The 14,680-nt window shown below is 55.3% G+C and overlaps 1 protein-coding gene across 1 annotated transcript in view; it reads left to right on the forward strand.

The window, feature by feature from the left end:
* Nucleotides 1-927: 927 nt before the first annotated feature.
* Nucleotides 928-14,680, forward strand: part of PAX7 (paired box 7) — a 72,299-nt gene continuing 58,546 nt past the window's right edge. The window contains exons 1-4 of the mRNA XM_058423361.1: nt 928-1,102; nt 2,161-2,189; nt 2,509-2,674; nt 8,820-9,016. Of these exons, the coding sequence (XP_058279344.1) occupies nt 928-1,102; nt 2,161-2,189; nt 2,509-2,674; nt 8,820-9,016 (567 nt within the window). The remainder of the gene's footprint in view (nt 1,103-2,160; nt 2,190-2,508; nt 2,675-8,819; nt 9,017-14,680) is intronic.

Genomic DNA, 14,680 nt, shown 5'->3' on the forward strand with positions numbered 1-14,680 from the left:
TTACCCTGCAGAGGGGAGATTTCCCCTGATAAAACATCTGTACAAGCTCTTTTTACCCTGCAGAGGGGAGGTTTCCCCTGATAAAATAGCTGGGCAGCCCTTTTTACCCTGCAGAGGGGAGATTTCCCCCGATAAATCACCAGGGCAGCCCTTTTTGCCCTGCAGAAGGGGAAATTTCCCCTGATAAATTACCAGAGCAGCACTTTTTGCCTGGCAGAAAGGAAATTTCTGCTGATAAAACACATCTGAGCAGCACTTTTTACCCTGCAGAAGGGAGATTGCCCCCGATAAATCAGCAGGGCCGTCCTTTTTGCCTTGCAGAAGGGAAATTTCCCCTGATAAAACACCTGTACAAGCCCTTTTTGCCCTGCAGAAGGGAAATTTCTGCTGATCCAACAGCTGGGCAGCCCTTTTTGCCGAGCAGAAAGGAGATTTCTGCAGACAAAACACATCTGGGCAGCCCTTTTTACCCTGCAGAGGGGAGATTTCCCCCGATAAATCGCCTCTACAAGCCCTTTCTACCTTCAGAAAGGAGATTTCTGCTGATCAATCACCAGGGCAGCCCTCCTTGCCCAGCAGAAAAGAAATTTCCCCTGATAAAACACCCGGCCAAGCCCTTTTTTACCCCTGCAGAAAGGAGGCAGAACACACCGGGACAACCACGCGCATTCGCAAAACCTCCCCTGGAGCCCGGCGGCCGCAGCGGGGCTGAGCCCAGCTTTGTCCCGGCCTTTAGGCTGGGTTTATCTTAACGCGGAGGCTCCGGCTCGGCTCCGCACAGCCACAGCCGGAGCAGCCGAGCCCCCCGAACTCCCCGCGGGGCCGGTCCCGTCCCTTGAGCTGGTCTAACGCGGCGAGCGCGGTGCTGATCTGGCTCTTTACCCCTCCGAGCTGCGCCGCTGTTAACGGCGCTCGGTCCTCCGGCGGATGGCGAGGGACGGCCCAGGGGCCAGGGGAGCATCTCCCCGGGACGGGCTCTGCCCGAAAACGCCGGCCCCGTCATCCCCGTCCGCGCCCCCGCAGCCCGGAGCGGCATCTCCGGGCGCCCGAAAGGCCGGGGGAGACGGGCCGGGGGCTCGGGGTCACAGCGGGGAGAGGGAAGGTGAGGGACAAGCAGAGGGAAGGTGAGAGATGGGGAGAGGAAAGGTGGGAAATGGGGAGAGGGAAGGTGAGAGACAAGGGAGAGGGAAGGTGGGAAATGGGGAGAGGGAAGGTGAGAAATGGGGAGAGGGAAGGTGAGAGACAAGGGAGAGGGAAGGTGGGAAATGGGGAGAGGGAAGGTGGGAAATGGGGAGAGGGAAGGTGGGAAATGGGGAGAGGGAAGGTGGGAAATGGGGAGAGGGAAGGTGGGAAATGGGGAGAGGGAAGGTGAGGAAGAGGCGAGGATTCGCCACGGCGTGTTCAGAGTCTGGGTGCGGGAGCGGCTGGAGCCCGGCCTGGGCGCTGGACAGAAGGTGCTGCCATCAGGTGCGGGGTGGGTCAGAGCTTAGGGGTCACCTGTGGGGTGTGTTCTGTCCCCAAGGTGTGGCAGGCATTGCTCAGGTGTCACCCATTGCTCAGGTGTCACCACAGGGTGTTTTCTGTCCCCAAGGTGTGGCAGGCATTGCCCAGGTGTCACTCATTGCTCAGGTGTCACCCTCGGCTGTGTTCTGTCCCCCCAGGTGTGGCAGGCATTGCTCAGGTGTCACCCATTGCTCAGGTGTCACCACGGGCTGTTTTCTGTCCCCAAGGTGTGGCAGGCATTGCTCAGGTGTCACCCTCGGCTGTTTTCTGTCCCCCAGGTGTGTCACCCATTGCTCAGGTGTCACCCCTTGCTCAGGTGTCACTTGTGGGGTGTTTCCTGTCCCCCCAGGTGTCACCCTTTTCTCAGGTGTCACCTTTTTCTCAGGTGTCACCATGGGAGGTTTTCTGTCCTCCAGGTGTCACAGGTACTGCTCAGGTGTCACTTGTAGGCTGTTTTCTGTCCCCTCAGGTGTCACCCATTGCTCAGGTGTCACCCTCGGCTGTTTTCTGTCCCCCCAGGTGTGTCACCCATTGCTCAGGTGTCACCCATTGCTCAGGTGTCACCCTCGGCTGTTTTCTGTCCCCCAGGTGTGGCAGTCATTGCTCAGGTGTCACCCATTGCTCAGGTGTCACTCTTGGCTGTTTTCTGTCCCCCAGGTGTCACAAGTATTGCTCAGGTGTCACTTGTAGGCCGTTTTCTGTCCCCTCAGGCATCACTCATTGCTCAGGTGTCACCCTCGGCTGTTTTCTGTCCCCCCAGGTGTGTCACCCATTGCTCAGGTGTCACCCTCGGCTGTTTTCTGTCCCCCCAGGTGTCACAAGTATTGCTCAGGTGTCACTTGTAGGGTGTTTTCTGTCCCCCCAGGTGTGTCACCCATTGCTCAGGTGTCACCCATTGCTCAGGTGTCACCCTCGGCTGTTTTCTGTCCCCCCAGGTGTGTCACCCATTGCTCAGGTGTCACCCATTGCCCAGGTGTCACCCTCGGCTGTTTTCTGTCCCCCCAGGTGTGGTTCAGCAACCGGCGGGCGCGCTGGCGCAAGCAGGCGGGAGCCAACCAGCTGGCGGCCTTCAACCACCTGCTGCCGGGGGGATTCCCACCCACGGGAATGCCGGCGCTGCCCCCGTACCAGCTGCCCGACTCGTCCTACCCCACCACCACCATCTCCCAAGGTGAGCCCCGCCGCTTCCCCTCCCTGCCCCGCCTCCGGTGCCCCGGGCTGCGCGGCGCTGGCGGGGCCGGAGCCTCCCGTGAGGGTGGGACGGGATGGGATAGAGCTGGAGCCTCCCGTGAGGGTGGAACGGGATGGGATAGAGCTGGAGCATCCTGCGCTGTTGGAACGGGATGGGATAGAGCTGGAGCCTCCCACTCAGGTGGAATGGGATGGGATAGAGCTGGAGCCTCCTGTGCTGGTGGAATGGGATGGGATAGAGCTGGAGCATCCCGTGAGGGTGGAACGGGATGGGATAGAGCCGGAGCCTCCCGTGAGGGTGGAACGGGATGGGATAGAGCTGGAGCCTCCTGTGCTGGTGGAACGGGATGGGATAGAGCTGGAGCCTCCTGTGCTGGTGGAATGGGATGGGATAGAGCTGGAGCCTCCTGTGAGGGTGGAACGGGATGGGATAGAGCTGGAGCCTCCTGTGCTGGTGGAACGGGATGGGATAGAGCTGGAGCCTCCTGTGCTGGTGGAATGGGATGGGATAGAGCTGGAGCCTCCCGTGAGGGTGGAACGGGATGGGATAGAGCTGGAGCCTCCCGTGAGGGTGGAATGGGATGGGATAGAGCTGGAGCCTCCTGTGCTATTGGAATGGGATGGGATAGAGCTGGAGCATCCTGTGGTGGTGGAACAGGATGGGATAGAGCTGGAGCCTCCCGTGAGGGTGGAACGGGATGGGATAGAGCTGGAGCCTCCTGTGCTGTTGGAATGGGATGGGATAGAGCTGGAGCCTCCCGTGAGGGTGGAAGGGGATGGGATAGAGCTGGAGCCTCCTGTGAGGGTGGAAGGGGATGGGGTAGAGCTGGAGCCTCCCGTGAGGGTGGAACGGGATGGGATAGAGCTGGAGCCTCCCGTGAGGGTGGAACGGGATGGGATAGAGCTGGAGCCTCCTGTGAGGGTGGAACGGGATGGGATAGAGCTGGAGCCTCCCGTGAGGGTGGAACGGGATGGGATAGAGCTGGAGCCTCATGTGCAGGTGGAATGGGATGGGATAGAGCTGGAGCCTCCCGTGAGGGTGGAACGGGATGGGATAGAGCTGGAGCCTCCTGTGCAGGTGGAACGGGATGGGATAGAGCTGGAGCCTCCTGTGCTGTTGGAATGGGATGGGATAGAGCTGGAGCCTCCCGTGAGGGTGGAACGGGATGGGATAGAGCTGGAGCCTCCCGTGAGGGTGGAACGGGATGGGATAGAGCTGGAGCCTGACGTGAGGGTGGGACGGGATGGGATAGAGCTGGAGCCTGACGTGAGGGTGGAACGGGATGGGATAGAGCTGGAGCCTCCTGTGCTGTTGGAATGGGATGGGATAGAGCTGGAGCATCCTGTGCTGGTGGAATGGGATGGGATAGAGCTGGAGCCTCCTGTGAGGGTGGAACAGGATGGGATAGAGCTGGAGCCTCCTGTGCTGTTGGAATGGGATGGGATAGAGCTGGAGCCTCCTGTGCAGGTGGAACGGGATGGGATAGAGCTGGAGCCCCACGTGAGGGTGGAACAGGATGGGATAGAGCTGGAGCCTCCTGTGAGGGTGGGACGGGGTGGGATAGAGCTGGAGCCTCCCGTGAGGGTGGAATGGGATGGGATAGAGCCGGAGCCTCCTGTGCAGGTGGAACGGGATGGGATAGAGCTGGAGCCTCCTGTGCTGGTGGAATGGGATGGGATAGAGCTGGAGCCTCCCGTGAGGGTGGAACGGGATGGAATAGAGCTGGAGCCTCCCGTGAGGGTGGAACGGGATGGGATAGAGCTGGAGCCTCCTGTGCTGGTGGAACGGGATGGGATAGAGCTGGAGCCTGACGTGAGGGTGGAACGGGATGGGATAGAGCTGGAGCCTCCTGTGCCGATGGAACAGGATGGGATTGTGATACAGTTGGAGCTTCCCGCGCAGGTGGATCTGCATGTGATGGTGATACACTTGGAGCTTCCCATGCGGGTGGAATGGGATGTGATTATGATACAATCGGAGCTTCCCATGCGGGTGCAATGGGATGTGATTGTGATACAGTCGGAGCTTCCCACGCATGTGGAGCTGGATAGGATTGTGACACCGTTGGAACCTCCCGTGTGGGTGGAGTGGGATGTGATTGTGATACAGTCAGAGTCTCACAATGCAGGTGGAACAGGATGCGATTGTGATACAGTCGGAGCCTCCCACATGGGTGGAGCAGGATGTGATTGTGGTACAGTTGGAGTTTCCCTCACGGGTGGAGCAGGATGCGATTGTGATACAGCCGTAGCCCCCAGTGCAGGTGGAATGGGATGTGATACAGTTGTAGCCTCCCTCAGGGGTGGAACGGGATGTGATTGTGATACAGCTGGAGCCTCCCTCATGGGTGGAATGGGTTGTGATACAGTTGGAGCTTCCCGCACGGGTGGAACGGGATGTGATTGTGGTACAACTGGAGCCTCACGTGCAGGGGGAGTGGGATGCGACTGTGATACAGTCGGAGCCTTGCATGTGGGTGGAATAGGACGTGACTGTGATACAGTTGGAGCCTCCCACATGGGTGGAGCAGGATGTGATTGTGGTACAGTTGGAGTTTCCCTCACGGGTGGAGCAGGATGCGATTGTGATACAGCCGTAGCCCCCAGTGCAGGTGGAATGGGATGTGATACAGTTGTAGCCTCCCTCACGGGTGGAACGGGATGTGATTGTGATACAGCTGGAGCTTCCCTCATGGGTGGTATGGATGTGATTGTGACACAGCTGGAGCCTCCCTCATGGGTGGAATGGGACGTGATACAGTCGGAGCCTCCCACATGGGTGGAATAGATGTGATTGTGATACAGCTGGAGCTTCCCACATGGGTGGAATGGGATGTGATTGTGATACAGTCGGAGCCTCCCTCACGGGTGGAACGGGGTGTGATTGTGATACAGTTGGAGCTTCCCACATGGGTGGAATGGATGTGATTGTGACACAGCTGGAGCCCCCAGTGCAGGTGGAACGGGATGCGATTGTGATACAGCTGGAGTTTCCCTCATGGGTGCAACAGGGTTTGATTGTGATACAGCCGTAGCCCCCAGTGCAGGTGGAATGGGATGTGATACAGTTGTAGCCTCCCTCACGGGTGGAATGGGATGTGATTGTGATACAGCTGGAGCCTCCCTCATGGGTGGAATGGGTTGTGATACAGTCGGATCCTCCCTCACGGGTGGAACGGGATGTGATTGTGACACAGCTGGAGCCCCCAGTGCAGGTGGAACAGGACGCGATTGTGATACAGCCGGATCCTCCCTCGCGGGTGGAATGGGATGTGATACAGCCGTAGCCTTGCGCGCAGGTGGAACAGGATGTGATACTGTCGTATCCTCGCGCTCGGGTGGAGCGGGATGCGATTATGATACAGCTGGAGCCTCCTGCATGGGTGGAATGGGTTGTGATTGTGGTAGAGTCGGATCCTCCCTCGCGGGTGGAGCGGGATGTGATACAGCCTCACACACGGCCGCAGGGTCCTGAGCCTCCTGAGGATGTACCAAGCCTGAGGGTTGGCCTGCAGCCTCTCAGAGCTGCTCAATAATAGCGAGAAAGCTTCTCTGGACATGCTTTGTGAAAGAAAAGGGTTTAACGATAACAAAAGTAGTGAACCCTGTCAAACAAAATACATCAAAGTCGAATGTGGTGCAGGTAGAACTCAGCACTGGCTAAGGCACCCCAAAAATCCCTGAGCACCTCTGTGCTCCCTCTGAAGCGTACAACGATCAAGGAGGGATGATTTGCCCGGCTGCCCACAGAAACAGCCACAGGCTTTGAGAAACATTTCCAAAGCCCAACCAATGCCCCTGGGCTGGAGCTGGGCCAACCGCGGTGAGCAAAGCACGGAAAGTTCTGGTGCTTTTCCACAACAGTCAGGGGTGTAACTGAACCCCCTTTTCCTTCTTTGGAAACACCTGATGGGGTGTGGGAGTGCATTCGTGCAGGGATGGGCTTTGGGGTCCCTTCCAAACCATTCCATGATTCTCTTCTTGGGCCTTTCCGGTCTGGAACATCCTGCCCGTGGATGGGACAGTTGTGAGCCTCCTGTGGTTTTCCTTTAGTTGGGAAAATCCGGGTTTTTCCCTCAAGTCAGTGGAAATTCCTCCATTTTTCTCCTCTGCTCCACGCCCCTTCTGCTGTGTCCCCGTGTCCTGTGGCCGGAGTTTTGAACAAGGAGCACACCCTAGAAAATTGGGCGTTGTGTGGGGGACCCCTCGTTCTGGGCAAATCCCGGTCCCGAGGCTCAGAGGCAGGGATATTCCAGTGGAGGGAATATTGTTAATTCCAGTTGCCTTGTAAATTGGGAGTGATCCCTCATTCTGGGCAAATCTCCATTCTGGGGTTCAGAGAGGCAGGGATATTCCAGTGGAGGGAATATTGTTAATTCCAGTTGCCTTGTAAATTGGGGTGATCCCTCATTGTGGGCAAATCTCCATTCTGGGGTTCAGAGAGGCAGGAATATTCCAGTGGAAGGAATATTGTTAGTTTCAGTTGCCTTGTAAATTGGGGTGATCCCTCATTCTGAGCAAATCTCCGTTCTGGGGTTCAGAGAGGCAGGAATATTCCAGTGGAGGGAATATTGTTAATTCCAGTTGCCTTGTAAATTGGGGGTGAGCCCTCGTTCGGGCTCAGAACGGCAAATCCCCGTTCTGACGCTCAGAGGCAGGGATATTCCAGTGGAGGGAATATTGTTAATTCCAGTTGTCTTGTAAATTGGGGTGATCCCTCATTCTGGGCAAATCTCCATTCTGGGGTTCAGAGAGGCAGGGATATTCCAGTGGAGGGAATATTGTTAATTCCAGTTGCCTTGTAAATTGGGGTGATCCCTCATTGTGGGCAAATCTCCATTCTGGGGTTCAGAGAGGAGAGTATTCCAGTGGAAGGAATATTGTTAATTCCAGTTGCCTTGTAAATTGGGGGTGAGCCCTCATTCTGGGTAAATCTCCATTCTGGGGTTCAGAGAGGCAGGAATATTCCAGTGGAAGGAATATTGTTAATTCCAGTTGCCTTGTAAATTGGGAGTGATCCCTCATTCTGGGTAAATCTCCATTCTGGGGTTCAGAGAGGAGAGTATTCCAGTGGAGGCAATATTGTTAATTCCAGTTGCCTTGTAAATTGGGGGTTTTGTGGGTGATTCCTCATTCCGGGTAAATCTCCATTCCAGGATTCAGTGGCGGGAATATTCCCATGGAAGGAATAGTTAATTCCACCCTCCTTTGGCCTTTACCAAGGAATTAACGGTTTCTCTTTGTGGGAAAAAACAAAGTGAAAACCCAGACATTTCCCCCCAGCTTCACAAAAAGCGTGGAGCTGCTGGGTCCCGGGTTGGCCGAGCCGCCATTCCTGGTGTTTTCCTGGGTGTTTCCTGGGTGTTTCCTGGGTGCTTTCCTGGGTCTTTCCTGGGTGTTTCCTGGGTGTTTCCTGGGTGCTTTCCCAGTGTTTTCCTGGGTGTTTTCCCGGTGTTTTCCTGGGTGTTTCCTGGGTGCTTTCCCGGGGTTTTCCCAGGTGTTTCCTGGGTGTTTTCCTGGGTGTTTCCTGGGTGTTTCCTGGGTGTTTCCTGGGTGCTTTCCCAGGGTTTTCCCGGTGTTTTCCTGGGTGTTTTCCTGGGTGTTTTCCTGGGTGTTTCCTGGGTGCTTTCCCGGTGTTTCCCCGGTGTTTTCCCAGTGTTTTCCTGGGTGTTTTCCCAGTGTTTTCCTGGGTGTTTTTCCAGTGTTTTCCTGGGTGTTTTTCCAGTGTTTTCCTGGGTGTTTTCCTGGGTGTTTCCTGGGTGTTTCCTGGGTGTTTTCCTGGGTGCTTTCCCGGTGTTTCCTGGGTGTTTCCTGGGTGCTTTCCCAGTGTTTTCCTGGGTGTTTCCTGGGTGTTTCCTGGGTGTTTTCTGGGTGTTTCCTGGGTGTTTTCCTGGGTGTTTCCTGGGCGCTTTCCCAGTGTTTTCCTGGGTGTTTCCTGGGTGCTTTCCTGGGTGTTTTCCTGGGTGTTTCCCCGGTGTTTTCCTGGGTGTTTCCTGGGTGTTTCCTGGGTGCTTTCCCGGGGTGTTTCCTGGGTGTTTTCCTGGGTGTTTCCCCGGTGTTTTCCCGGGGTTTTCCCGGGGTTTTCCCGGGCGGATCCCAGCATCGGTGTCCCTGTGTCCCCGCAGATGGCGGCAGCACCGTGCACCGGCCGCAGCCGCTGCCGCCCTCCACCATGCACCAGGGCGGCCTGGCCGCCGCCGCCGCCGACTCCGGCTCTGCCTACGGCGCCCGGCACGGCTTCTCCAGCTACTCCGAGAGCTTCATGAACGCCACGGCCCCCGCCAACCACATGAACCCCGTCAGCAACGGCCTCTCCCCGCAGGTACGTGACCGTCTCCAGCCTTCTCCGCGTGCCGGGAGCGGGAATGCCGCCGGAGCGCGGCGGCGAGCTGGCGCCGCGGTTGTTGTTGTTGTGGTTGTGGTGGTTGTGGTGGTTGTGGCCGTCAGGAATTCCTGTGGGCAGCCCCGGGGAGAGCGATGAGTTAATTTGGTAATGAGCTGAAAATTTGCGCTGAAATGCTGGATGAATCCTCAAGGCCGAGATCGGAAAGTTGGTGCTTCCCGTCTGAGGGAATTCTCCGTCGGAGGTGTCCCAGTTCCTCTTGCCCATCCCGAATTCCCGACCCGTGCTCACCAAAGCTCTCGGAAGGTGCTGGAGGAGCTGGGATGAGCCACACGGCAGGATCCATGGATCCCTGTGGGAATGATGGAGAGGGCAAGATCCATGGATTCTTGGGATGATGGAGAGGACAGGATCCATAGATATCTGTGGGAATGATGGAGAGGGCAGGATCCATGGATACCTGTGGGAATGATGGAGAGGGCAGGACCCATGGATCCCTGTGGGAACAATGGGGATGGCAGGATCCATGGATCCCCGTGGGAATGATGGAGAGGGCAGGATCCATGGATCCTTGGGATGATGGAGAGGGTGGGATCCATGGATCCCTGTGGGAACGATGGAGATGGCAGGATCCATGGATCCTTGGGATGATGGAGAGTGCAGGATCCATGGATCCATGGGATGATGGAGATGGCAGGATCCATGGATCCATGGACAGCAGCCCTGTCCTGAGCCCAGCCCTGGTCATTCCCACAGCCAGGTTGGGGTGAAGGGATCTCCAACACCTGGAGCACTTCCCAAAACCATCCTGGATCCGGGGCAGCCCCTCCGGTGGGGCTTTGATCCCAAGGAGTGCACACTGGGAATTCATCCCGGTGGCTGATTTAGGCACAACCTGGAGCTCCTCCAGGTGTGGCTGGGCCATGGATCTGAGCTCAGAGGTGGAGATTTGCGGGATAATTTCGGGAATCTCGCGCAGACATTCCTGCTGGTGCCGTGCACAGGGCGTGGGTGAGCTGTGGAGCAGGGAAGGAGTTTCCGAGCTCGCCTTTGTTCTCAGGTGGAACTGAAAAAGAGCAGGACTTGTCCTCACCCTGAGGGACCCCAAATCCCATTTTTTCCACTCTCGTTCGCTCGTGGGGTACGGAGTTGTGTGAAGGGCAGCAGTGGTTTCAGAGGGATCCCTTTATTTAGGACGGGAAACCGAAATAATTCGGAACCAGGAGGAGAAATGAGGTGGGCGCTTGGAATGGAAAATCTTTGGGGGGTTGGAGAGGAGTCCAGCAATCCAGGGGGGTGTGGGTGTCTCCAGTGTGGAAACAAACACGGAGCGTCAGAGGAAAGAGGGAATTTTTGCAGCTTCTCTGGAATGGTACAAACCCCCCAGTTTGGGGGGGTTTGAATTTCCCGTTTCTGAATGGGAAAATGTTAAAATGTGGCTGGAAATGGGGCTGGGTGGGAAAATACTGAAATGTGAGTGGAAATGGGCTGAATGGGAAAATATTGAAATGTGAGTGGAAATGGGGCTGAATGGGAAGATATTGAAATGTGACTGGAAATGGGGCTGGATGGGAAAATATTGAAATGTGACTGGAAATGGGCTGAATGGGAAAATATTGAAATCTGGTACGGGGCTGGATGGGAAAATACTGAAATATTGACTGGAAATGGGGCTGGATGGGAAAATACTGAAATTTGGTACAGGACTGGATGGGAAAATACTGAAATATTGACTGGAAATGGGGCTGAATAAGAAAATATTGAAATTTTAATTGGTATGGGGCTGGGTGGGAAAATATTGAAATATTGACTGGAAACGGGGCTGGATGGGAAAATATTGAAATGTGAGTGGATATAGGCTGAATGGGAAAATATGGAAATGTGACTGGAAATAGGCTGAATTGGAAAATATTGAAATATTGACTGGAAATGGGGCTGGATGGGAAAATGTTGAAATGTGAGTGGAAACGGGCCGGATGGGAAAATACTGAAATGTGACTGAAATGGGGCTGGATGGGAAAATATTGAAATGTAACTGGAAATGGGCTGAATGGGAAAAATTGAAATGTGACTGGTATGGGGCTGGATGGGAAAATATTGAAATGTGAGTGGAAATGGGGCTGGATGGAAAAATATTGAAATATTGACTGGAAATAGGGCTGAATGGGAAAATACTGAAATGTGGCTGGAAATGGGCTGAATGGGAAAATATTGAAATGTTGACTGGAAATAGGGCTGAATGGGAAAATACTGAAATGTGAGTGGAAATGGGGCTGAATGGGAAAATATTGAAATGTGACTGGTATGGGGCTGGATGGGAAAATATTGAAATGTGACTGGAAATGGGCTGAATGGGAAAATATTGAAATTTGGTACAGGGCTGGATGTGAAAATACTGAAATATTGACTGGAAATGTGGCTGAATAGGAAAATATGGAAAGGTGACTGGAAATGGGGCTGGGTGGGAAAATATTGAAATTTGGTACGGGGCTGGATGTGAAAATACTGAAATATTGACTGGAAATGGGGCTGAAAAAGAAAATATTGAAATATTAATTGGTATGGGGCTGGGTGGGAAAATATTGAAATATTGACTGGAAATGGGGCTGAATGGGAAAATACTGAAATGTGAGTGGAAATGGGACTGAATGGGAAAATACTGAAATGTGAGTGGAAACGGGCTGGATGGGAAAATACTGAAATGTGACTGAAATGGGGCTGGATGGGAAAATATTGAAATGTAACTGGAAATGGGCTGAATGGGAAAAATTGAAATGTGACTGGTATGGGGCTGGGTGGGAAAATATTGAAATGTGACTGAAATGGGGCTGGATGGGAAAATATTGAAATGTGAGTGGAAACGGGGCTGGATATTGCTCCAAAGAGGGAAATTTGTGGTGGAATAGACAGCTATCCCTCTGACAAGGGATTTCCGAGAGCACTGGGCTCGGAGGATGCAGCCTGGGATTCAAAGGCAGGCCTGGGTTAGCCGGGCCGGGGCCCGGGATTAACTCAGATGATCCCAAGTGCAATTTATCCGCACGGAATAAGGCAGGGATGAGACGCCTGGGATGAGCCCCAGGCACAGAGAAGGCCATCCTGCAATTTCCATTTCCCTTCATCCTCTCCTGCCCAGTCCCACGGAATCAGGGGCTCGTTGAAAGGACCAGACCGTGGCTTTTCCTGCGCTTATCCCAATCCCAAATTCCCCTGCCCCCAGGCTCAGGCTGGGGACAGATATCCCTGAGCCCATAAGCCCTTTGTATGAGAAAGAGAGGATCCTTTATCTGGCAGGCCCGAAGAAAAGAGAGCTTTGCACCCCCAGGAAGAGGAGATTCCCATTTTCCCGGTGCTTTTAATCATGTGAGGGCCAAGATATCGGCGTGGAAATTCATCTGCTCCCTTTGTGCCCGACAGAGAGCCTGACCCAGGTTATTTTGCGGCCGCTTTGCATTCCCTGATCAAAAATCCCTGCCTTTCCAAGCCCTCTGCTGTTCCTAGTGGAAGGAGACGAGAAATGCTCCTGCTGGGATGAAGAACTCCTGGATTTGTCCTCTTTTAGGGAAATTTTGTGGGGCGCTCTGTATAATTTATTCCAGGGAAATCCCAGCACGGTTCCACCCTCTCAGCTGCCTGGGGTTCCTCTCTGGAGGGGGAAGGATCAGGCAGGGGGAAAGAGGGAGTTCAGGAGGTGGGAAAGAGGGAGTTCGGGAGGTGGGAAAGAGGGAAAGAGGGAGTTCAGGAGGTGGGAAAGAGGGAAAGAGGGAGTTCAGGAGGTGGGAAAGAGGGAAAGAGGGAGTTCAGGAGGTGGGAAAGAGGGAAAGGGAGCTCGGGAGGTTGGAAAGAGGGAAAGAGGGAGTTCAGGAGGTGGGAAAGAGGGAGTTCAGGAGGTTGGAAAGAGGGAAAGGGAGTTCAGGAGATTGGAAAGAGGGAATTCAGGACGTGAGAAAAAGGGAGTTCAGGAGGTGGGAAAAAGGGAAAGAGGGAGCTCAGGAGGTGGGAAAAAGGAGTTCGGGAGGTGGAAAAAAAAAGGGAAAGAGGAAGTTCAGGAGGTTGGAAAGAGGGAAAGAGGGAGTTCAGGAGGTGGGAAAAAGAGAAAGAGGGAGTTCAGGAGGTGGGAAAGAGGGAAAGAGGGAGTTCAGGAGGTGGGAAAGAGGGAAAGGGAGTTCGGGAGGTTGGAAAGAGGGAATTCAGGACGTGAGAAAAAGGGAGATCAGGAGGTTGGAAAAAGGGAAAGAGGGAGCTCAGGAGGTGAGAAAAAGGAGTTCGGGAGGTGGGAAAAAAAAGGGAAAGAGGGAGTTCAGGAGGTTGGAAAGGGAAAGAGAGAGTTCAGGAGGTTGGAAAGAGGGAAAGAGGGAGTTCAGGAGGTTGGAAAGAGGGAAAGTGGGAGTTCAGGAGGTTGGAAAGAGGGAAAGAGGGAGTTCAGGAGGTGGGAAAAAGGAGTTCAGGAGGTTGGAAAATCCAGACTGGGATCTGAGGGTGGTGGCCGTTTGTCTCTGGCCCGGTTTCTCGTTTCCCCCTTGGCAGCAGCAGCAGCAGCAGCAGGAGATTTCTTGGCTCTTTAGACAAGGAGAGGGGGCCGGGAGCTCCCAGTGTTCTCTCCCTATCCGGTTACCCCGGGATTGGGTGTCCGGGCTGGAATCCACGGGCTGTGCTGGCAGCTGGAATGCGGGAGGAGAAGCGTGGTGTTCCTGTTCCCAAAGAGAAAATGGGGATTTGGGGTGGGCACGGCGATGTTCCTGCTCCCAAAGAGAAAATGGGGATTTGGGGTGGGCACTGTGATGTTCCCATTCCCAAAGCTAAAATGGGGATTTGGGGTGGGCACTGCCATGTTCCCGTTCCCAAAGCTAAAATGGGGATTTGGGGTGGGCACGGCGATGTTCCTGTTCCCAAACAGAAAATGGGGATTTGTGGTGGGCACGGCGATGTTCCTGTTCCCAAACAGAAAATGGGGATTTGGGGTGGGCACGGCGATGTTCCTGTTCCCAAACAGAAAATGAGGATTTGGGGTGGGCACGGCGATGTTCCTGTTCCCAAAGAGAAAATGGGCATTTGTGGTGGGCACCAGCTGATCCCCAGCAGCTGTTGGGATGCGCTCCTGCATCATCCCCCAGGAGCTTGAGACGTTCCCCCCTGCTCCCCAAAGGTCCTGGGGTGGCTCCAGCTGTCCCCAGCCCAGCTGGAGTGTCCCAGAGCTGTCCCCAGCCCGGCTGGAGTGTCCCAGAGCTGTCCCCAGGCTGGCCCAGAGCTGTCCCCAGCCTGGTTGGATGTCCCAGAGCTGTCCCTAGCCCAGCTGGGCTGGCTCAGAGCTGTCCCCAAGCTGGCCCAGAGCTGTCCCCAGCCTGGCTGGAGTGTCCCAGAGCTGTCCCCAGGCTGGCCCAGAGCTGTCCCCAGCCTGGCTGGAGTGTCCCAGAGCTGTCCCCAAGCTGGCCCAGAGCTGTCCCCAGCCTGGCTGGAGTGTCCCAGAGCTGTCCCCAAGCTGGCCCAGAGCTGTCCCCAGCCTGGCTGGAGTGTCCCAGAGCTGTCCCCAAGCTGGCCCAGAGCTGTCCCCAGCCCAGCTGGAGTGTCCCAGAGCTGTCCCCAGGCTGGCCCAGAGCTGTCCCCAGCCCGGCTGGAGTGTCCCAGAGCTGTCCCCAGCCTGGC

This window comes from Hirundo rustica, chromosome 22, assembly GCF_015227805.2.
Source record: "Hirundo rustica isolate bHirRus1 chromosome 22, bHirRus1.pri.v3, whole genome shotgun sequence".
Lineage (NCBI taxonomy): Eukaryota > Metazoa > Chordata > Aves > Passeriformes > Hirundinidae > Hirundo > Hirundo rustica.